Consider the following 25,284-nt stretch of genomic DNA (forward strand, 5'->3'; position numbering starts at 1 on the left):
CGCCCAGCCGTGCGCGCCCGCCTTATATGCTCCCCCGCCGTCCCCGGCCCGGCCCGCCCCGCCCCGCGCCCGCACCGGCGGGGGCTCGCTCACACACACGCACGCACATCCACCCACCCACCCCGTGACACACACACAGCTTCACACGCACGCGCTCACCCTGACACGCTCAGGGACCCCGCGCCCCGCACCACACGCCTACGTCCCCGCAAAACCGCCGCCGAAGCACTTGCAGCCCCGGCCGCGCGGTGCGGGTGATGCGCGGGGTGCGACGAGCCCCACCCCGGTGCCTAAAAAGTTCCGGAAAGCTGCAATAACTCAACTGGGACTTTTTGCAAGGAGGGGGAGAAGGGAAAGGTGATCATGCGAAATAACAAGGTAGAAGTGCGTGGGGGGAGAAAGCCTTGCTAAGCTAATTCAACATGCAGCTTTCCTATCCGGCAGGTATTTTCATGTGTTTAAAAAAATAATTCAGCTGCTGAGGCTTTTCTTGTAAATCTGCCATCCCCAACTTTGAAACTTCATGCCCTTGCTGGTATTTTTCGGGCCTCTGCTCCACGTAAACACAGCAAATCAGCCATTTTTGTAAATGAAACGAGTTCCCTCCTCAGTTGGCAAACTAAGAGGTTGACTACTTTTGTCCCGTAGGAAGTCTTTGCAACTTTTTTATGATCAGCTATGTCTTGAAACTAGCATAAAACGCAACAAACTGGTTGTAGAAATTCCTCAAGATAGAGACTTTTTGTTAGTACTTCAGGAAAGTTCATTCACATTAGGCTTTCCTATTTTAATGTTTGTCAGGTCGCAGAGCTACAGTACTCCTTAATGAATATTTCAAGTAAGTTGCAGCAAGGAAAGACATTTACCTGGGAAAAGGAACTGTATGCCCAAAATAAGTTGGTTGAGGTGTGGGAATTTTAGTCAAAAGATACTGTCTCTCAAATGCGAATCCCCACTGACAACACACGCTGCTTATTTTTTAGGAGAACATTGTGCTGCTCTGTATGGTATTGCATTTAAAACCATATTTCAAAGTACGATAATGTGTATGAGTTGCATAAGCGGAGTTAGACTGCAAGTGCGTTCTTCAGACTGGGGGCAGCTGCTCATGGAGTTCAGACTTCAGCATGGTTGGCTGGTTGTTTTTATTCATCAGGGTAAAGAAATTCAGGAAAAGAATAGTAATTTATGTATTTTATATAAAATAAAGCTATTTCTTATCATATAACTCAGAGTTATGAGTTATACTTGAGAAGGCATAGCAATGTTTATATTCAAAACATAAACAGGAAAAATCTGTGGGTCAAGGAGATAAAAAATGAAAATTTCTGCCATAAAACCTTATCAAAGGCCTTAAAGCCCACAAATAAATAACACTCCACATCTGTCCCTTCCAACAGATCCATCCTTTGCTCACGCCAGGAACTTCTTAAATTTCAGGACAGGCGAGGAGGAGGAAAGCAAAACATCTGTGGAGAGAAAAGTCAACAAATTTCAAGAGCCAAAGTGTCATTTGTTCTAAAATCATAGAGGTCAGGTTAAGGAATCCTCTGTGCAGCATCACAAGTACCAGTTGGGAGCCAAGTACAAAGGAAAGGGAAAGAGGGAGCATCTGTGCAACATAAAATCCTGCCAGTTTACAGCTTTATAATCAGTTTAACCATTTCTTCAAATTACAGCAAGCTGAAGAGTACTCTCTTACATCCAGGCAATGATATGTGCCAGTTTCTTATTACAGCATTTATCCTCATCAGAATATTCCACAAGAACTAAAGAATGTATATTGAGATCCAGCTGTGGATTTTATCATCTGACTCAATTATTATAGTTTAACTAAACATCTTTATACAACTTGTAACTGAAATATATACATTGAATTAGTCTGCAGGACTACATCACCGTTGTTCAGTGTCCATTATAATCATTCCCTAGGAAAACTGACTCTTCTCAAATGTCATTTGAGGAAGTACCTTCTTGGAGAAGAGGATTACTGTGTTTTCTATCATTCCTTTTTCCACAGGTCATTGCTGGTATTACAAAGGACCAGGAAATCAGAATGATCCCCAGTTCAAGACATGGTACTATGAATATAATTCTTTCCTAACCTTGGTTTCTAATGAGCTCTGAATGATTATGACGTTAGATGAGAATCTCAGCTTCTTAAGCAAGTGTAACTCTGCTGCACATTTACACCAAGCAAGTGCATCAAGTATTACAAGTTGAAGATTAGAAATTTCTTAGTCTTTGACAAACTAATCTGATGAGAAAATGGAATGCTGTGGTACAGGTAAGATCTTGAATGAGTCAAGAAACATGTGCGAGAATGAAAGCATTTTAGGGCACTGCACTTTCGTGCATGTTTATACAGTCCCTGAAAACAATCTGCATAAACTGAAACTCTGAGCGCTACTATATCATATGTTTAACATAGTAGCACTGCAAATCAAAATAGCACAGGACACTTTTATATTGTAAAACAATTAATTTGCTACTTCTCCAACTTCACTTGAAAGAAAGACAGAGATGGCACGAACTTTAGGAAAGGTAATTTCTGAATGCCTCACACTTACTTGTTTTGCTAATTAAAATTTACTACAAAATAAAACAAAAAAAGAGTTTGCTAAGTAAGACAAGAAAAAAGTTATCTGTAAATACCCAGAAAATACTCAGAGATGTGGTTATAGGAAACTTCTTAAAAACTTGTTTTCTCTCTCACCAATTTTCATTAATTAAAATTGCCTTAAGGACTACTGTTTCAGTTGCAAAGGAATGGAAAATCCTAATATTTAGGATGATGTAGCACAAAGTGAATATGTTAATCTATCCATCTGTGGATAACAACCCATGGATGAAAACATTGCCTTTGGCAAAAACAGAGGTTTGGGAGAATTCAAACTGGAGAAAGCCCAAATACACAGAGTCTGAATGGAACCGCTCTGCAATCCTGCACCTAAGTAAACTCCAAGTGAACACCAAATATGTTTTTTCAGCTTTTGTCTGTGTTGCTGTGCTTAAGGCAGAGCTATTGTGTTAATGGCAGGTTCCCTTCAGGCCCCTCAGGAGCATGGTCACCTCCTGACCCTGGAGGGCAGCGGGGGCACTCATAGCTGTCAGCAGTGCTGTGCTTTTCCTCATCCATAGCATTTAATAACTTGCGTGTCTCGCCATCCTACCTCACCACCTGTCCCACTCTCAATGATCCTTTCTCCTCACCACCTATCAAGGCATTTCTATACCTTGAACACCATTGAAGCAGTATCTGCTGGAATTGGGGTAGGGAATTTGGAATAGTTTCCAGAAGGAGGTACACTGATATAACTAGTCGATAATCCCACCCAGAACTACATTTAATGGCTAAATAAGGTTTTTATCAATAGCTGTACTGCATAACAAAGGGTCTCTAATTTGGGGCTGGTTATTGTTGAGCTTTTTTCACACACTTGTTATCCATTCTGCCTCTCTGCCTTGTTATCTCATAAGCACCACACAAGTGTTCTGAAAAAGCATTCTGGAAATAATAATCACTCGTAATCAGAGGAAAAAAACAATACAGTAAACTGCCTGTCTGCCTCTAATATGCATTCAGCCACTACTAAAAGCTGGTTTAGATAACTCTTCAGTTGTTTCCCAGAACCCTTCAAGTGTTTTTCTCCCTCCCTCGGAGAAGTACGTCCAGAGGTTAATAAATCTGAGCTGTGACAGACGAAAGAGAGGAGTAAATTCAAAGCGAAAGGCCCTTCACAGCACACCCTGCCCACAACTTCCTCTCAACAGAGACACCACCTCTGCAGCTTGATGGTCTGAAAGTGCAACCCAAGGACAGAGGTTCAGGCCAGGGCATCTCCCAGGTTCCTCCTGCTGTTCCTTGGCTAGTAGCCTGACACTCTGCTTTGGCAGCACAAGTCTTTGCCCTTTCTTGTAACTTGAAATATATGTTACGATAATTTGGCTCTGAGACAACAAAGGCTTCCCATGAGGATTAAAGAAAGAAAATCTGCTGTTTCAGAGAAACCTGGGAAACAGCTGCTCCAGGAGGCCACACAGAGCTGTCAGAGGCCAGTGGAAAAGGCATGGGTGGATTGAATGCCTCCCGGCCAGCCAGAAAAGGCACCATGTGAGCAAGGTCCCTCAAGGGCTTGCCCACTTCATGGTATGAGCTTCACTGACCTCAGGAGTTGCCCGGATTTAAGTGCTCACCAGAGAGGAGGGCTGGCTTTGGAGAGAAGCAGGTGCTCTAGGACAGTCTGAATGCAAAAAAGAGGGAGCAGAAAAAAGAAAACTGGAAACTGTAAATTCCTACTCTGCTCCCAGAACAGTAAGTCCCATAATGCAGAGGGGTTTTAATGCTCAGGTGATAACCCATGCCTGGTACATGCCCCTATCTTCATGCACCTCCACGTCCCTCACACTGACAGCACCTAGGTTTAGTTGTACCCTTCCCTCCAGGCTTTCAAGGGACTGTGAACACCCAGTCACCACCTCCTATTACCAGCCATAATCTAGCCCCAGTGGTAAAGGCAGTGGGTCCAGCCGCCTCCTGCCAGGCTGCTGGGAACAAGGCACTGGGCAGCTGCGGAGGCCAAAAACCCTGCCAAGGAGGAGGTGTGCACAGGAGTTAGGAGAGCACAGAAGCATCATCACTGGCTGTTCTTGCATGGGGAATGTGCAGGGTCCTTCCCCGATCTCAATAAGAAAGGCACAACACCAAATAGTGTAATAAAAGTGCTTTAATAATAAGATACTAATAAGAAGAGAAATATAGATAGTGAGTAATTCTTAGATCTCTTCATCCTGGGAACCCTGCTTTAAAAATGCAGCATTGGATAGGCCCCCATGCAAGCAGCATAGTGGCCCCAGACCCCCTGTTTTGAAATTAAATATGGAACTATCTCATTATATTGTGGTAAATATATCACATGCCTGGACCGTGCCTAGGCACCTGACTGTGAAGACACTTCTTGTAATTCTTGCCTTTTCATAGCTACCAAAGCAGGAGATGCAGGTAGCAAGACATACTGGGCAGCAGGAAGACATGCCTGCAAAGGGTGGCATGGTTTGGAAATAGGTTAATAGAGCTGCACTGGTTCCACATTGCAAAATAAGTGGTGATGTTTTTCTGTTGAGTGGTTTCTGCTGTTTTCCTGCGAGAATTGACTCATTGGCATCAATGGTGTTGAAGGGAAGACTCAGCGTGTTTTCTGTGAACAGCTCACAGGCTGGAAATTGCAATTATTGTCCAACAGGAATGATTAGATGGTATATAGCATTATGGTGAATATATTCCTCCCCCAAAATCGCAATGAACTCATTAGTTTTCTTTTGTTGAAAAAATGGAACCCATAAGCAATGGGGAATACAATACCATCACTGCTGGTAATCAGCAACAACCCTTCCATAATGCTGTTCCCAGTCTGGGCATGGGACTCTTCCTTACATTTTTAATAAACTGTTTGCAAGAGCTTGAAAGTTCCAGCAACCCATGCAGGCAAAAGAACAGCCACAATTAAGTTCATGACAGACATCTATAACATGAAGAACAAATGTTAACAGCAGGAACGATCTTACTGATTATGTCCAAACTGATCTTGGACCTGTGGGAAGGATTTGTGAGACTTGAAGGATCCAAAACCATTGCTTCCAAATTTGTATTAGGAAGATGAGAGAATATAACTTGGCCCTCACAGAGATAGGCAAACTGAATGGCATTTAATTTGTGCTCCTAACATCTCAGATAGTTCTGAATGGATAGAGAATTAATAAAATAATTTAGCTCATACTTTTAAACCACAATTGATTTGTGAGAGTAGATTAAAGTTTGTGACTAATTTTTGCTTCCTTATTATTTTGCAAAAAATGTTAAATAGGAGTTAATCAGTTAATCATACCCTCTGATCTTTTCTTCAGTGAATTTGCATTTCTTCTCAAATGTAGTCCGGTATGTAGTTGGGAAAAGATCCATAGGATGTCAGTGTTGTTCTTGTGGTTGAGCTTTCAACAGCAAGTGCTGAGATTTTGCTGCCCAGAGACATATACCTGTGTATGCAAAAATCTGTGTTAAAAGAAGGCATCTTGATGTGAGTTTAGCAAGGTTTCATCACCTTTTTTTTTTAACTATCTAGAGATAATGCAAGAAACAAGACTTCAAGAAAGCAGAAGATGAAAGCCAAGAGCTTAAATATGTGACCTTAGTCCCAGTTGTCTTCTGTAGCTTTTAAAATGAAGTGATTTATTTATACATTTAAACATGAATCTGATGTCAGCTTTAAGCTTCTGTTATAGAAATTTGCCATAGAATCTAATTCAAGAGGCAATTTAACTTTATTAATGTGGGAGGAAATATGTGCATAATGTGAGCTATTTTTTAATCTTAACTGCCATTCCTGCTATTGCAAGAAAGTGCCTTACACCTATCTGGAAAGCCATTATCAGCAAACTGAATAATTTATCACTTCCAATTTTCAAGAAATTAGCCCTGCCTAAGACTGAAACCAGAAGCCATTTAAAAAATAATAATCTAAAAAACTGTGTCAGGTTCCTAATTTGAGGAACAGTAGGAGGGTCCTAATGTGAGGTTCAGGAAGCATCATTTCAAAACCAGCACTAACTCTTCCTGTCTATAAGAGCAGGTGAATGTGCCTTCCTACTACCTGATGGGTACACTTACATATATTTCAACTGAATTTTCACAAGTGGATAAAAAAATGACAATGTAGTCTGGAAATCTGTGTACTTTACCTTTCTCATGCTATTTAGAGAGATCCTCTGCTACTCAAACATTACCATTAACATTAACATATAGAATGGAAACTGAGTTTGCGCTTATATTTTATCTTTAAAATTAGCTCTGCGTTATTTGATGTGTATGATTTTTGAATTAAATACACTTACATTGAACTAACTACGGTAGTTATGGAATCAGTTTTTAAGTTGTGTTGGAAGTATAGCCTGACTTCGAAAATAGGGGAAATCAGATGCCCTATTAATTCATAAATAAATAAATATGGGCAAAAGAACAAAGTTTATGAGGCAATCTTATTTTAATTACTGTCAAGTTAAATTGCACTGACTAGAACTTATTTTCTGATTCCGTTTCTACTGACGTAGCTATCCACAGTGCATTGTCAGCATTAAACGCTACTGAGCCTGACAGTAACATTTGCTGTCTCTTTTGTGCTATGTAAACAAATGCTCATATTGAAGGTGAAGAAGCAGTCTAACATTTTTTAATATCCAGCGAGGTACCAGCTCCACTTTAAAAAGAATTATAATTAAAAATTCATGAGATACTGGAAATGTTTAGAATCTGAATTGCATAGCAAGAAGAGACAACTGTATCTACATAAATATACACGTGATGGATGGACCATCAGGCTGTATTTACTAAGGTAGTGTTTCTGTGTGAACTCCATTGCTAATTAGAGGTTTGTTTTGGAGACGGAAACAGAAAGCCAATCAGTTTGATGAGGGGAGAGCTTAGGTGAGCTCTCTAGCTCGTCTTTGACTTCAATCAAGAAATGCTTGTGTTTACACAAATGCAATTATCAAGCTTTAGTCAATGGTTATCTGCAGCGACACTGCAGCGCTGTATTTACCATTCCTGGATGCCTCCCTGAACATTTCTGGTCGTCTGCAGGGAGCAGGCAGGGGTGCCATCCTGCAAGTGGCAATTAAAATTCTTTCCCATCTGCAAAAACTCCCAGGAACCGGCACATCTCTGGTAAGAGGCACCATCAGCCTGAAGATAAGGTTTGTATCTCATATTGAGCTGCCCACGAAGCCATTGGTTTCTCTCTTTTTTTCAGTTTTTCTCATTTGTAAAAGTAGGGAAAAAAAACCCTGTCTGGGATTACATGTGCAATACAAGCAAGCAAATTTTTTTTTTTTCCCCTAAGGACTCTTTTATAAATGCTATCAAGGAACAGGAAAAATAGCTATGATTGCTGTAGGATTTTTGATAAAATATCAGGAACTACAGAAGATTGAAAGTTGCTTTGTCAAAGAGTGACTGAAAACAAGCCAATTATAAACAAGTCAGCACACAGAGTTTGCAGTGATTTTTTTGGTGAATACTTTATATTATAACATTTCCAAAGTACTCTATAAAGTCTGTAAGCTGATGACACAAACAACAGATAAAATTCAATTAATTGGCATGACAGTGAAGCCACAAACACAAGACCCTACAGGAAAAAAATAAACCTTAAATCCCAAACCAGATCACTAACATGTAGGTTAAAACTTTCCTAATGAGATTTTTCTTTAGCACCAGTTCAATTTCCAGACACTGCTAAGTTATTTGTGATGACGCTGTGCCTTGGTGGGTTGTGTTCTTACAGGATATTTAATTGTGTTTTTAATCAATTTTTTAATACTAATACAAATAATACATTTGTTTTAAAAGTAGAGAAGTACTTAAAACATATTGAAAATTAAATACTTGTAATAAAAAGTTAATTATTAAAAACAACAAATATAAACTACAGTTAATCAATTTAATGTAATTTCACTTTTAAGACCTATGTTCTGTTCCATTCAAATCTGAAAATTTTGCTAGAAATCTTCAGTAAGCTCCAAGTTTTCCTGATTTTATTCTGCAGTCATTTAGAACAGCCACTTGATGGCACTGTAAAACTGCAAGTCAAAACGCTTAACTCCTTTCCTACCAACACTCACTTTAACGTGCTAATGAAATCAATGCAACCTGTATTCTCAAAGCAGAGCCCACCAGCTTCCTCTTTGCTGGTAACTTTTTGCATTTTTCACACCTTTCACAAAACAAATCAGAAAACCCAGGTTCAGTTTTACATCGACCCTGCTCCTGGTCGCTGCAGACTGGGGCTTGGGGCTGACGGTACCCGGCGGGAGGCTGGCCAGCTCTGGATGCTTCAGACAGACAAAACAGTCACTCTGATGGAAAAAATGATGAGACAGGCTGTCTGTAGGGGAGTTTTCCTGCTCCTGAACAGTTTAGCATTAATTAGCTTATTTCATAAAGCATGAGTATTATGCCTTATTTTTCACCTGCCTTATGTTTATTGGCTGCATGAATGTCCTCATCATGCGTATAGTGCCTGAAGATTGACAGTATCATCAGGCTTATTCCACACACTGTTCCCCTGATGGCATTTCTGTAAGAAGCAGAGTCCAGAGAAGGTTGCAGAGGTGCGGGTGGGTGCAGGAGCTCATAGGCAAGGTTGAAAATGAATGCGAGTACAATGGGTACTTCTCGGCTACAGAATTTCACTGCATTTAAGGAAAAAGTATCTATCTTTGCTTCATCAAAATGCCACATTAGCCTCATCTGTTTGAAAAATGAAAAAAAACAACTTTCGTGGAGCCTTTTATTCCCTCTAAATTTCTGATATTGAGTTCATCCTGGCACCATATTGAACTAGCTTATTTGCATTTGACGAGTAGGATGCCTAGAAAGTTCATGGGTTTAACTGCATTGCCAAGGTAATGGGTTTTACTTTTATATATTTTGTGTAATATTGTGTAATAATGACAAAATAATAAATTCAACACCCCTTCCTGAAGCAAATCTCTCACTGAAGTCAGTTTGAACTTTACCACAGGAAAAAAAAAGTAAATAACTGAGCCTGGAATTTGGAATTACCATGTGCCAGGCTTTGCAGCAGCGAAGCCAACAAAATCCAAAGAATTTGCTTGACATCAAATCTTTTGCTAGCAGTAAATAATTAATAAGCAATTGTTACTAAAAAAGACTAACTAGGGAATCTAATAGCTATTCAGTTTAAATTCAGATGTCTTTTTTTTCTCTAATACATATTTTAGAACACCTGCCTTTAAAATAAAGTTCATTTTTGTGCCCATGCGAATTGGCTACATGTTATGAAAGAGCCTTTCCAAGAGTGTCTGAAACATAACAGCTATCATGACAATTTTCAATAAATCATTCCTAGCTGGGAGTCTCAGAGGAAGAGAAACTAAATGATGATTGAATTATCCTTTTATCTCTAAAAGTGATCTTTCTGAATCAGGACTGAGGCACTGTGAGGCAATGGGTTCGGAACACTTATATTTCTGCTGTCATGATTCGCCCTGTTCTCCGAAGAGCGAATGTCCCAAATTTCTACTGTATGGATGAAATTTCCCAGGGCAGAGGTAGATAAACGGCCAGTGACTTGATAAGCAGATTAGCGTACAGGGTAGTGGTAGCCATACACCAAGTAAACTCCTCATGCAGAAATGCTGGAGATGCAGAAATGCACCTAGTTTAAAACCAAAATGGGATCCACCAGTGTGACATGGATACAGGCCATGTAAACCGAGAGTTGCACAGCTAAACCAGGAGTAACGCCTCCGAAATAAAGTCTCTAGGTCACAAATACCCAATGGCTCTACTCCCAGCTACCAGGTTCCCAACCAGATCTGTGCCACTGGACAGAGCATGTCTGCGCAGCCTGCTCTCTCTCTGCCCAGGCTTTGCCTTCTTCACCTCCAGCGGCAGAGGAGGAAGAGGTGGCTGTAATCGAGACATGATTTAAAGGCAGGCGAGATGCTGCTTGCGGAGCTGAATGCCCCTCTCTGGCCAGAGCACACCTGCTCAACACCTTTCATTTGCAGAGAGATGAACGTTTTATTTCTGCGTATGTTTCTGAATGGCATCACCTGTTTTGCAAACAGGAAAGTAAGCACAGGTCATGGCTTTGTAGCTTTTCAAAAATAGGCATGTGGCCATGCTTCTTAGGCAGTCCCAGTCCAGCTGGAAGAGCAAGGAACAGACTAAAAGCCAATGGTGGGCAATGCTGTAAGCCACTTAGTGATGTTAAAGATCCCAGTTTCAACATCTCTCTGAAAAAAAGAGATTGTGACAACATGCCACAGTATTATAACTGGCTTCAAGTCTTATTTTTTCTAATCTGAATGCAAGCAAAATTTGAACATTTCCTGAAATATCACTGGCATATTTTAATCACATCATCATTTGAGGCAATCAAAAAAATCACAACTACTGAACGGTACATATGTTTTGGTCTATTTAAGTACCTATTCTTATATAATTGATGATGTATTTCAATGGTTCCCTTATGCTTGTCGTGGTTTTGGCTGGGATGGAGTTAATTTTCTTTCTAGTAGCTGGTATAGTGTTATGTTTTGGATTTAGTATGAGAAGAATGTTGATAACACACTGATGTTTTTAGTTGTTGCTAAGTAGTGTTTAGACTAAGTCAAGGACTTTTCAGCTTCTCATGCCCAGCCAGCAAGAAGCCTGGAAGGACACAAGAAGTTGGGAGGGGACACAGCCAGGACAGCTGACCCAAACTGGCCAAAGGAATGTTCCATACCATATGACATCATGCCCAGCATATAAACTGGGGGGAAAGCTGGATGGTGGCTGCTGCTCAGGAACCAGCTGGGCATCAGTCAGAGAGTGGTGAGCAATTGCATTGTGCATCACTTGTTTTGTATATTCTAATTCTTTTATTTATTATTATTACTACTATTATTATTACCATTATTATTATTTTCTCCTTTTTCTGTCCTATTAAACTGTTTTTATCTCAACCCATGAGTTTTACTTTTTTTTCCCAAGTCTCTCCCCCATCCTGCTGAGGGGGGAAGTGAGCGAGCGGCTGTGTGGTGCGTAGTTGCTGGCTGGCTGGGGTTAAACCACGACAATGCTCTGCTAGGATGTTCAGTGGTTTAGAGAGGAGAAATCTCACTAATAAACCTTGCAATGGCAAGCCTTACACAAAGCCTGGTTCCTATACTCCAGTGTCATCTCCATGTTCCTTAAAAGTCTTTGAATTAGTACTTTAAATTTTTATACTGTGACTCCTTTTCCTAGCTTTTGTCAGGAACTAACGGGCTTTCAGTTAATAAATTGCATCATGTACATTTAATAACTTCAGCAGTGTGTGCAAATCTCTATTCAATGAAGATGTAGACTCACACATTTCTGTCTTAACTGCCAACAACTGAACAAATTCAATGGATGTTGTACAGTTATTTCCTGCTAAAATGTCAACAGAGAGTTAAAATAAAAAGAAATTAGCTGTTCAGGCATAGTTTTCTATTAATCAGTAGACAGAGGTCTTTCTAGTGTCAGAAGTATGGAAGGGATGCAATGATGTGATTGTAAGAGTCTGTAAGAAAGTTCCCCGATTTTTGACATCGAGATAGGTGTGAATGTTTAAGATGCAAAGCCAGAGGCTTACATTCTAGCTGAGAATTAACAGGTGTGACTTCCAAAATAAAGAACATTGACTGACATTGATTCTGAATTTGGCCAGTTGTTTAGAAAATATTTTTGTCTGGTTAATGCCCCTGAATACAAAATACCTTCACACAGTCACAGGTGTTCTCAAATTATCTAAATGCAATGGTTGGTATAAAAATGTTATTTAATTCTAGAACATAAGAATTTTAATAATCATGCTGGAAATATACAGTGTAGCTCTATACCTTATGAAAATAGTGGCCACCTACAAAGAGATATAACCAGAGGTCATAGTAATACTTAGCACTATGTTTATTTTTTAAAAAACTTTTTTTCACTATATCACTGTATCCTTCATGTCTGAAACAAAGCTCATCTGTCCGCACTTGTATCGGAAGCCCCTCCAAATTGCCTAAATGCCTCAGGAAGTAAGTCTTCATCGGGGGCCACCCTTGCCTTCAAGTCAGCACAGAGCAGGAACGGGAGGTCTGCCATTGCAAATGCGGTGCTGCCAAAGCTTATGCCTCAGCTGAGCTGTGCAGAGGAAATTCTGGTCATGGGTGGCTTGAGAAGGACTCACCATGGAGCACATCAGGAGGAGCCTGGGGATTATTGCTGCAGTGTCTTGCCTAATCCCATTTCCTTTTTTTTTTTTTAAGCTGTAATAGTAAAAATTAATACTTCCTACCAGCTGTACATACCATAGTGGAAGAAATATAGACCTGCTTGCATGAAAGAGTACAACCACCCTTGAGAAGCTAGTTAGGAAAGAACTGCCTCTGTAGCACTGTTGGATGCCACTGGTCGGTCCTGTGGTAAAAACACAGAGGGAACCGGCAAGGCTTTCCTAATAAGAGCAAATTGGGAAAAAAGTTTGCTGGGGTGTGAAATGCGAGAGACACTGTTAGTCTATCACAGCTGATATTCTCACAGATCAGTGGTGCAGAGCTGTGCTTACTACATAGCAACTGAATCTCTTACAAAATTAGTTATCATTTTTGCAGCAGATGTTATACGCTGCACACAGACAACTCAAATGACAGTCCCTCTTCCAACGCTATCAAGGCAATGATTGCCTGGATAGTTCAATAAGTTATCTGGATACCACTTCTGCAAGGACATGTTATGGTCGTATACCGCTGCTAATGGAGAATTCCCCTTAATTTATTACTTCTACCTTTACAGTATTTTTTTTTTTATTCAAAGCATTTATCTGAAAACTAATAAAGCATGTAAGCATTATAGTAATAGCTAAGATTTGTTTATGAGGTTTACTGGGGAGAGTTTGGGCTGACACAAATAATATCTCTAACTAGTTGATTATTGTCCTTACCAGAAGACAGATCCAGGAGCACATCAGCAGTTATCAATTATAAAAGACAACATGCCATGTCCAGTGCTTTCTATTTTACCCATGTTCATATTCATACACATTGTTTTGCTAATTAGAAAGACAAAAAAAAAATGTTTGGCATCTGGGTCTTTCTGTATGAGACCTGGCTGGTGCACACTCCCTTCAGTCCTGTCTTCAGCAGCAGGATAGCAGTAGGAGCCTCGGAGGAAGGCAAATTTACATCAGATTGGCAGGTCCTTAGGCTGTCTTCCAGTTCACAGTTTCCTAATACTCAGCACCTACAGCCTGGCTCAGTCCCTGGGGCCTGAGAGCCTTTCTGGAGCCTTTGATAACACTGGCGGGTGAAACCCTCCCAAAAAGATCTACATAATTCTTAAATCTATGTGTTGCTCTATCCAAATTTGTGGGCCCTTTTTGCCGTGCCTACCCATGTGCTTCTTTCTTCCTGCTCTTCTTACAGGGTTAGCAATTTACAACAGCTCTGAGCAGCACAAAACAGCTCCCTCCCTGTTAAAATGCTGATTCAGAGTAATTATTGCTCTTGGGTGAGTGTAATTTACGGGATAATCATGCAGCTTTCTCTTGCTAACATTCACCTCTTGTTTAGGAGGCAGCCTTGTTCAGCACAAACATTCATACAACTCACATATGAGAGGGCATATCCTTGACTTATCATCATCTGCGATTTTTTTCACTTGACAGGTTGAAAAATGCGTACACCTATTTTCTCTGATGGTTCCCTTATCACCGTGGGCCTTCCTGAGGCTAAGTCTGCTCAACCATTCAATTTTGATTCTGGAAGCAATGTTAAGGCCATTAGCTGTGTCCACATAAGAATGCTGTTATAAAACTTGACATGCTTATTAATCATAAATTCAGTAGACATTCTGTTTCAATCTTTCTAGGGTCTGCTTATGCTTCATTTATGATGTAAAGTGAGGGTTTGGGGGAAGATGGTATATTTTTAGATGACTATTTATGTCAGGTAGCAGACAATGTTTGGTATTTCCATATTGGTTTCCACCCAAGGAAGAGCACTTAGCTCTTTTCCACTTGTATTGCACGTAGTTTGCTCCAGAGTGAGACAGTGAAAAAGTGCAGTTAGAGAAGTTCAAGAACAGGTGGCTGCAGACAAATGTTCGCTCTGCCTTATCAGTGGGGGAATATCACTATTCCTTTGTCACCATATATTACCCAGTATTACTCCAGTATCATGACACCATCATCTGGGGGGAAGGTAAAAACAGCATACTGAGAAATATTTTTCCTGCTGCTCCATTCCACCAGTGGGTTTTAAAGTGAAGCTGCCAAAATTTATATTCCTTAAATGTTATTTGTCTAAACCCATAGAGCACTGGTGTTTTCCAGGCTGCTAGTTAAATATACCTCATGAAGATTGTGCATGTTTATTCATTTTTCGATTACCAGACTGACTCAATTAAGACATTTGTAACGTAAATAGCCTGGACTCATGAAACGGCTTAGCGAAGTTCATTAGCCTTGGAAAACTTGAATCCATTTCCATGGATAAGGGAGGGAAACAGACTATAACCCTCTGCTAGCATCTGCCAGCATGTTGCTCTGAGCCCACCAGCCCAGTTTATGTCTTCACCCAGCCCTGGCTACAGATAAGATTTCTTATCACTTGGAAAACACTGGCTGCAACTCTGTTATAATTGCATTTTCCTCTGATTGCCTACATTTGTTCAAATCCAATAAACTAAAAGTGAAATGCAGTGAGGCAGAAAATGTGTGGATCAGCACCAAAGATAATGTGAATGCAGTGGCCTGTGAACCGAGGCTCCTGAATTTTGCACATTTAGGGGAGTTAAGACAGCAGGATAGGAGGTCAGATTTAAGACCACAGCATGGGAAGAGACAATATGGGTCACCAGTTCTAGTCTCCAGATCTCACAGGCAACCATATCATAGGATGCCTTTCATCAGTTTATTGAGGTCTGTGTGTAATAAATTTTCATGGCAAATGCACAGGCTGGCACTGTTGTTTCAAATCCTCTGCAAATATTGCTTGTCATCTTCCCTGGTCCAGAAAGATAAGATTAAAACCAAAATACTCCAAACCCTTGCCCTGCTCACCCCAATCCAACCTCCTCTTTTAATGTCATTCTTAAATTTCTGTATTGCCATTTGCATTCCTTTCGAGCCACACATTTTTCGCTTTTTCAAAAAAGCTTGTCTTGTTGTTAGCTGACCTGGCCACACACCAGAGCATCAGTGCTCACCTTCCCCTTACTTCCACAACTGCTGAATGTGCTGTTGTTCCACCTCAGGTGGAATCATTAACTACAATATCCTGTCTTCCCACAGTCCAATAAGTGCTATGATGTTCAGGTACAGAACAGATTCATGTTTGATTCTCTCTATTGGGAAGTTGCTCATTAGAAGGTTGTAAAATAAGAGAGATGACGATTATGGGTGGGTCTTTCTTCTCCTTTCTTTTTTCTTTTGCCTGCACTTGAGCTCAAAGATCTTATTTTCCATTTGATTTGCTCTATTTTATTATTTTGAAGGTAATTTTTTAATGCAAGTTGTTTTTCATGTGCTTTTTTCACCTACTGGGCTGTATCTTCTGCCTCCGGGCTGTGATCTGTGCGATTACCCTTAGCTCCCCTTAACTGCAACTTGACTCAGATCTTAAAAGCCTTTGTTTGACCATACAGTGACCCATACTATTTCATAGGATTTCAAAAATCGTTGTCATACTAATAATACTAGATGCATCGCTTGAGAAGTTTTATTTGTTCATTCAAGCCCTTTGAAGCTAAGCATTTGATATGTTTCCTTAAGTTAGAGCTTGGAAATGTAAAAGTCAAGCTATTAATTGTCAGCATTGAGTCTTCAAATGTCTAGAGGGATGTCTGCCCTTTCTTCTGATAATGTCTCTGATAAATCCCAAACTGAGACACCGGTATGTGTTTTAGAGAGTTTTAATTAGATTCTGTTTTATCATTTATCAGGCATATGAAGGTAAATGCAGAGTTTCTTCTTGTATCAGTAAAATTTGTGTAAGAGTCATGGATCTGGGATTAAGGCTCCACAGCAGCTTTGATTGAATTACTTCCTAAGTTCTTTTTTGCAATCATTATTGTAATGGTCTCTGGATGGAAATACCTAAACCCCTTCACACTGGGTCACATTGATTTGCAGTGCTGATTTGCCAAATTTCATGAGGGCTAAGATAAAAAGGGCTTGTGCTTTCAGTTGGAGAAGCATGCATTTATTTTAAACACAGAATCAGGCATGAAAAACTGGATCATTTGGTGTTTGATTTTATTTCCAAAATAAGTTTATAACTTCCCTCTGGCTTTGTCCCTTAAGACTTTATGATGCAACAGCATTTTCAAACACACTTAAACAATTAGAATAAAGAAATGGGTATTTGCACAGCAGCAATGAACTTTGTAATACATAACGTTCAGTCGCCTAGTCTTTATGCTGTGGCATGCAGAACCCCATGGAGCCAGGACACAGACACAATGACATTAACAATGCCTGGAGAGAATTACTTATTTTAAAAACACTCTATCAAAATCAGCATATTGGCAGATTGAGCAGGGAGAGTCTGTAAGACTCTTACTAGATAATGCTGAATTAATGGTCTAGCTTAAATCCCATCTGTTTCTAAACTACAGGTACTACACACTTAGGACCCCATGGAAATGCTTCTCTCTGCTCAGGACTCTCAGGGTCATCTCTGCCTTTTATTTCCAGAACAGAGCATGGATTTTCAGATTCCAGAAAAGTAACTACAGTGACCCATTAAATGTAAAATACTTAAACAGTCTTTGGAGGAGGGACTGGGAGTTCTGCCAGCAGACCATAGAGTCATGCTTATTTTTGGACTCTCTCACCCACAGATGTTTAAGAAAACCCTGCTAATTTGAGCAACAGCTTTAGGAGAGGTGGGGATATTCCCTCATCCCAGAGGGAATATCCCTGGTCACAGGATGCTTCAGAGAGCTGGGGGTTGTACACCACAGGCAGCTGCACTGAATCTGCTCCGGGCACTGAAATAAGTCTGGGAGGAGTTGCAGTCCAAAAGAAAAACAGAAAGAAAAGAAGTATTGATGCATTCTGCATGAAGGCCAACCGAGTAAACATGTGATGGACACTTAGATGATCTGAATCCTTCTGTGAGACAGGCCAAGAAACACCTCTTTTTAGACCAGATTAGACTTAGGCAAGGAGAATTCAGGCTCTGTCTTCTACTTTCCAAGAACTGCTGTTTTCTTTCTTATGATGCATTCAAAATGTAACAAAATGACCTTCAAGAGCTCTGTGAAAAAGAGTACCTGTGGCAGAGGTGATGTGGCAGCAGTTATATTAAGAGCTACTTCATCCAGTTTGGAGAATGTTCCAACTTTTTTTTTCAATTTGATTTGGAAAGCCACAGACCACGAGTAGCATTTAGGAAACATCCATATTGCTAACAGGCAGGTACAGGCTATTTTATGGGTGTTTATGAATGTAGATGTGACTGTTCATTAATGTAGTGATGAATAATAGAACAGTGAATGCTTTCTATACTGCAATGGTCTCCTCCAAGTAATGACTTCAAATATGTTTATAAATGGTGTGAAATCTGTCACCACACTGGCCATAAGAGGAAGAGAAGCCTGAGACACAGGGACTGTGTGCATATGACTAAATAAAGCAGGACAGGGCCCTTGGTGTACTCCTGCAGGACGGTGGTGTGCCCTACGGCATGTCCATGTGCTAAACTCTCCTTTCCCTGCAGAGGAGTGGGCAAGCACCTAAGGCAAGCCATTTCTAGTGGTGCCCGGGAGAACTATCATGGGCACAGGATGAACCAGTGCCCCAGAGGACACGGGTGATACCGCAGTGCAGGATCGTGGGTTGCCTCTATTTGATATAGCCAGACAGACCAGCTATTTGGCTTGTGTATACACACGGAAATTGTCCAGAAGTAGGAGCTGACCAACCAGTCATTTATGCATTTTCTGGAATTTCAAAATACTACTGCAAGTTTGCAGAAAAGAAATAAAACTTCCTGTAATTCCATGTAACATGAGAGTTGCTGCTGGCCACTGACCATGGGGAGGAATCAAGCCTGTCATTTCTAGTCTACATACATACATGAAACCAAACGTCTTTCTTTTTCTTCCATACTATGGATAGTTTGAGCTTGTCTTCTGTCAAGAGGTCTGCAGAAAAACTTTGCCAAAACTCTTGTCAAATAAGCCCCTGCACAGGCAGTCATTCACCTCCAGGTCTAATTCTTCATGGGTCAGGCGATCCAGCAGCTCCACGTGGGACCTTAAAACATTCCAGAAAAGCTCCAGAGACACACAGGCATTAAAAGCTGTTAACAGCACCATAATTAAAAACAAATTAACAGGAAATCTAAAAGTGCCTTAAGAATTGTTCCTGTCTCTTGTCACATCTCATAAATCTCAAATTACCTTTGAAATTTGACTTAGTATTTCAGAATAGCTGCAAGATCAATAAACCGCTACAAAGTAGTTAAAAACCTACAGAGTTTGCTTCCTTAGCACTAAGACCAGAGGATATCTTTGACAGTCTGCATGGCACCGACTACTTTAAAAACCTTTTATTTACTTCAGAGGAAAGGAACAGCATAAGAGAAGATGGTTCAGTAGCTACAGTTGTATTTGTAGTGAACATTTCTCCAGCATGACTGTTGCTTCCTGCTGAACTTGAAACAAGTTAACCCTTTTTAGCCAAAGCATCCTTCCTGTCATAGGAAAGGTTAGGTATTTTCTGCATCCTCATTTAGCCAGGTGGTTATTATAGCACCTAGATAAAGAATGAAAATGAAAATTTCTTCCGAAAGAGTATGGGTTGAACTTCCCAGCATTTTAGAAAAGGCTATGCTTAAAGATTTAAACGGTTCCTTGTTATATTAATACATTTTTTAATAAAGCTGAGCCAGAGGAACTATGTAAGATTTTGACTCCACAGAGAACATGAACTTTGCTTCAAAATCAATTACAAATCTATAGATATATGCTGATGAAACTATAGGTATCTATAGTATGCTCACAGATTTAAAAGGCAATGACAGAATTTGGTTTTGCAAGAAAAAATTTAAATTCAGTGGGTTAAGATGGCTATGGCTTCATTAAAAGCTTGATGCTATTGGGTATTTCATAAAAAGCTAAAATCCTATGGAAGAGTCATTATGTGGCGATCTCGACTTTTATTAAAAAACAATGTCATTTTCCATCCCCCCTGCCCAGCTGCAGAGAAAAGCTTGAAAATGTTTCCCAAATGCCTTCTAGAGACTCCAAACCTGCAGGCAAATAAAAGAGCCCATAGACAATAGACTTTAAAATTCCAGGTCTTTGTGAACGCATTTTACAGTTTTTTTCAGGGCTGACAATCCTGCTTCCTTCAAAAAAAAAAGAAATGTAATCATTTGCATTGTCAAAAAACATCAAAAAATATAGCTTGTCATTTTTGTCAGTGTACCAGTTTTTTATCATTGCTAATAGTGCAGTTTCTCTTATTATATTAGTTAGTATAAAAAGTTCTTCAGCAAGTTTTGGGTCATTTTTTCCCCCCACACACTAACATTTTTGTTTAATCCACAAAGCAATTACCAGCTACACTGCATCATGTAAATCCCACCGATTTGTTTGGGTTTTTTTTCCCTGCCAAACTTGCATACATGAAATTCATTTCTGCTTTCTGCCAGGCCCTGTCGACAAAGGTCAGTGTTTGACTGGACCATCTACCTAAGAGTGGCCCAAAGGAATTGATCTGTCCTCTCAGCACAGCACAGGGCAGGGCAGGGCAGCAGACAACTCAGAGAAAAGGGAACTGAAAAGTGTTTGAACAAAACCAGTCCAGGACACCAACAGATAAAGGACTATTTTTGTTCAGAAATTTAGTTCCTGAGATGTCCAGATGAGGCCACTGTGCTTTTATTTTCCCGATTTCAAGAAAGGTATTTGATTTGGTTACCTCAGAGTTTCCGTCTCCATAACTGCAAGCGTGCTCAATAGCCTGTTTTTCTGTTGGAGAACAAAGAAAAGGAAATGGTTATTTTTTTTCTTCCTGCAGCAGTTACGGTACTCGCTGAGGCAGGAAGGGAACCGGACAATGGAAGCTGCAGATGTGGAATTTCTTTTTTAAATCCCCTTTGCTGCTGCTGCCTGACAGGCAGTGGAGATAGAGCAGTGCAATAGCAGGAGATGCTGCGAGACTGAAGCAGAGCAAGCATGTTTGTTTGATAAAGACCCCTGGGTGAAGCTTTCTGCCAGTAAAGCTTTCCAGACTGTACTGCACTGTATCACAGGCTTAGTTTCAAATCGGTGGCGTGATGCAAAACCAGGGAAGGGTACAGAGTGCTTTGGCTGACTCACGCTGTTAGGAAATGGGGATTTCTGTGGTGAGAGGCCAGCCCAGGCAGTGAACTCCAACACGCTTTGGAGAGGGGGACGATGTTCTCATCCAAAAATATCTGGCCAGCCAGGGGGGAGACTGTGGCTACAGGGAGACTGTGCTTCCTTTGTGTTTTGTTTTTGTTTGTTACTAGAAGTGACCTCCAGAAGGAAGAGCTCTGAAGCGACCACGGGGACGTGGGCATGCGTGCGAGGCCAGCCACGGGGAGGGCCGCTGGGCAGAGCTGCAGCAGATTCCTCGTTCCAGCAGTGTGATTAAAAGAAGGAAATGCCTAACTTTGTAAATGCTCTCTAAAAGGGTTTTTTCTTCCCTTCATGTTTGCTGCTGCAGAAGGGAATGCCTTGTTCAAATCCATTTAGGCTATCTGATAATAGGTGCATTCTTAACAGCAGCTGGGCAGACAACCCAGAGTAAGGACTTGTGAGAGGTTCTCATTTTCGCTTCTCCACCTGCCTGGGCTGAAGGGCCACATTTTAGCCTTAGGTCCTCCTGTCACACAAAGCCAAATCTGGCCCAAGCTTGGCCTGCTGTTGGGTTTCCTCTCCCACACTGAGTGGCTCCTATGCCTACAGCAGCAGGGTTATCTCTGCCACTCTGGGCAGCGCACTTGGATGATGGTTAGCAAGAACACTGAGTCAGAGCTTATGGCTGCGATGGGATTTAATGTAATGTTTGTTTGTAAACTGACAAATATTGGTGGAAAGTGCTTGCAAGGGAGGGATCTGTGACTCTCCATCAGGCTACCAACCTGCTCTAACCAAACAGCTACAACTGGCCTCAGCCCTTTTCAGGCTCGTCCAGGCACTCCAGGGAAGGCAATATTTCAGCCTCAGGGCCAGTTGTTTTTATGCCATGCAGCCCTGTTAAAGCACATGTTTTAATTGCGTGACTTGCTTATCTCGCCACCATCTTGTGCTTCTCACTGTGGTCCTGGCTCTTCTCCTGTTGTAGGACCCCGCTTACCAGACACAACTGCAGGGATGCCCCCTCTCTCCCCAAGCAGGTGCAGCTCTATGAGGGACCCAAAACCGAAAAGAGACTGAGCGGTGCTTGGCAGTAAGAAGGGACTGCAGGGATTGACTCCAAAGAGGTTGCTGGAATGTCCCGACTCCCAGCTGCAGCTTCATGCATAGTCCTTTAGCATCCGAGCTAATGCAGGGTTTTAAGGTGAGGCTCTCTGAAATGAGGTGGTGGGGATGGTACACCCATCACCAAATCTCTCAGACAGCAGCAAAGCATCTCCATCACCATGGATCCACTGGAGAGGAAAAGCCCTGAAAATCTTGTACTATTTGCTGCAATTTTCATCTAGTTTAAATCCTGCCTGAAGTTTTTGTGTATCCTTTTTAGTGTCCCTTTGAGTTTAAACTCACTGCATATTCCTGTAGCAATACAATTTCCTTTCATCAGCAGAGCTAGCTTCAGCTGTTGTCGGGTATTATTATACCTCACTGCTTCCTTCCTCTCCCATCAGTCCCTCTACCCCGGAGTTAAATGTCATTTATAGTTCGAGCTATTTGACTGCTAGTCCCCCTGTACCCCAGAATAGCCCAGAAAGACAGGAAAGTTCACGGGGAAAGGGACATTTCTGCTACATTTTCTGCAGCACAAAAGATCCAGTCCCCAAAAATCTCGCTGATACATGTGAAAGTAGCACAGGACATTTAGGACAGAGTAATTTGGACAGAACTGCAGGGTATGACTGCTCACACTTGGCAATGTGGGTAGCAAGCAATCATCCAAGTGGACACAGATACCACTGGAAAATGTCACTGCTGCAGTGAAGGTGGTACCCTTTCTGAAATGAAAGAGGCCTATCCTCACCACAAAGGGGATATAAAAGCTAACACTTTTTACGAGCATTAACTTTTTTTTTTTTTTTTTTTTAACCAAACAGAAAACAAGGACTCACATGAAAAGTCTTTACCAGCATTTTTGCAGCATGCAAAGTTTTCTGGTGGACTGGTAACTATTTCAGTGAAATGAGGAACATCAAAATAAAAATGATTGTGAAAATGTCCTTTAAATGTGAATTGAAATGATAGCTTCTTTGTTTGCTTGTTTTCTTCTATAGCTCGCGTGTTTGTTTTTTAAAGTCACTCTTGTTAATTGTCCTGCAGCCATGGTATGTACCAGATAGCCAAGAAAGCTGACATGGTAAAGTTATATACAGCACCCTTGTGACCTTTTTGCAGTGAAGATACATATCTGTCCAATAAAGCCCAGGCCAAATGACAGTGACAGCTGCCTTGTAGCATTCAGTTTGAATTGAAGAGGTTTGCTCACAAGTCAGGAGCAAGTATTTCATTACAGACTGTGCACCAAGACCAACATAAGCCCCCAAAAGTGAAACTTTCCCTCAGCAGCTATGGAAACTGCCTCAGTGGACTGAGATGCACTTCGTAGGCTCCTCCTTGTCTCCTTGCTTTGACTTTCCCGCCTCCTGCAAGCTGTTATCCTCTGTTGGCATTTGCATGTTGGTGTAGCACTTGCAAGGGAAGAAAACCTCACTTCATCTCTTAGGAGGGATCTAGGGTGTTATGGGAACTGAGCACTCAAAGAACGAGGGGCGAAGGAGAATGGTTTTTCTGAGGAAAGGTCCAAAGTTGCCTGCGTGGGAAGAGGCTCTTCTCTCAGGGAAAGAGCCCAAGTCGCTGCTGAAGCGGGGGTTGCGTTATGTCAGCTTGAGCCTCATAATGAAAGGGATGACCAGCGCACCTGACTTCTTGTGGGGACTGCCTGAGGTGCAGAAACTGAACCTTTCACGCAACCAGCTGGTGATGATTCCTCCTTCGCTGGGGAAACTGGACAGGCTGGTGGTTCTGAACTTGGGTGGCAACTGCCTCAAGTGTCTGCCTAAAGAGATTGGGCTGCTGAGGAACCTGAAGGTCTTGTTCGTCAATATGAATTGCCTGACAGAAGTGCCAGCAGAGCTCAGCTTGTGCAGGAAGCTGGAGGTTTTGAGCCTCTCTCACAACTGCATCTCGCAACTGCCTTTGAGTTTCACCGACCTGACAAGTTTGAGGAAACTGAACCTCAGTAACAACCGCTTTGTGCAAATTCCCCTCTGCATTTTTGCACTGAGGAGCTTAGACTTCTTGCACCTGGGGTCCAACAGGCTTGAAAACATCGCAGAGAGTGTCCAGTATCTGGTCAATCTCCAAATCTTTATCGTAGAGAATAACAACATACGCACCCTGCCACGATCTCTCTGCTTCATCACCACTCTGGAGCTATTAAATGTTGATTACAATGCTATACAGACTCTTCCGGATGACCTCTACCTGCTGCGCCGGCTGCCACGCATCGCATGGAACCCAATGGACAAAGGCCTCCACATTGCCCACAACCCCTTGTCTCGGCCCCTGCCTGAGGTTGTCGAGGGGGGGCTGGATGTCCTCTTCAACTACCTCAGGGAGAAAAAGGAGCACAACTGAGTTTCCACTGCGCTTGGGATTAAGCCTGTCATCAAGACTCAGTCATATCAGAGCACTTTCCTGCACAGGCATTTCCACTTCATAATGCTCGGATTTTGAAGACGTGGATGGCTTTAGTAACAGTTGGAGGAAAGAAAGTAAAGTATGATGGTCTTGATTAAGTGTGTGAAGAGTAAACTTTCTAAAAATAGCCACCTCTGTAACCTTCAGTGTTGGTGTGCTTGGGGTTTCTTAGGAAAAAAAACCAAACAACAAACTTGTGATAAAATGTTTGCTCATCGTTTGACAGAAACAAATTAAGGCAGACTGCTAGAAGTGCAGAAATGTGTATTTGCCAGCTATTAGGTTGGAGGAATATTAATATAAATTGGATTTACTATATGTGATTGCAGTTGCACTTTAAATCCTGCTCACTTCTTCATACACAGATAAACCACTACATAAACAAACACTGCTATCAAAGTGAATCTCAAGGAAAATGTTTAATTTACTTTCGGCTGTGAATATATCCTGAGCTATATTAGCTCACAGACAGTATATTACTGGGCAGTTCAATACCATTTGTTTCTTTCCCCACAGCTGTACACTGGCCTCTATAAATTACAGGTGAAGATCACCATCGATTAGGCCATTTCCCAGTTCTTCGGAAGAAGACCCCAAACTTCCCCTAAGCCCCTAGTTCCCCTCCTGAGACATGCAGCCTTTCCTGCAGAGCCTCCTAGGATGCTGCGAGTGGTCCATCACGTCAGTCGGCAGCAGCATCCACACGAAGCAGAGAAACGAACATGGGTCCTTATTCCTTCAAACGAAGGCTGTCAAATGAAGTTGCTCATTACTACATGAACAACTGCATTCCATTCCCTTTCCCTCATCCCTGCAATCAGAACCATGGAGTAACT

The 25,284-nt window shown here is 41.4% G+C and overlaps 1 protein-coding gene across 1 annotated transcript; it reads left to right on the top strand.

Annotated features, from left to right (window-relative positions):
• The first annotated feature begins 144 nt into the window (after positions 1-144).
• LRRC30 (leucine rich repeat containing 30) lies at positions 145-24,677 on the top strand. Its single transcript, XM_030012842.1, has 3 exons — positions 145-357; positions 2,021-2,287; positions 23,069-24,677. Exon 3 carries the CDS (start codon positions 23,489-23,491, stop codon positions 24,383-24,385), a length of 897 nt encoding a protein of 298 aa, XP_029868702.1. The 5' UTR covers positions 145-357; positions 2,021-2,287; positions 23,069-23,488; the 3' UTR covers positions 24,386-24,677.
• The last annotated feature ends 607 nt before the right edge of the window (positions 24,678-25,284 follow it).

Source organism: Aquila chrysaetos, chromosome 4 (assembly GCF_900496995.4).
Source record: "Aquila chrysaetos chrysaetos chromosome 4, bAquChr1.4, whole genome shotgun sequence".
Taxonomy (NCBI): Eukaryota; Metazoa; Chordata; class Aves; order Accipitriformes; family Accipitridae; genus Aquila; species Aquila chrysaetos.

What these genes read in the sequence shown, in the direction of transcription:
- LRRC30 (XM_030012842.1), top strand. Translation starts at nt 23,489, where the DNA reads ATGGGAACTGAGCACTCAAAGAACGAGGGGCGAAGGAGAATGGTTTTT.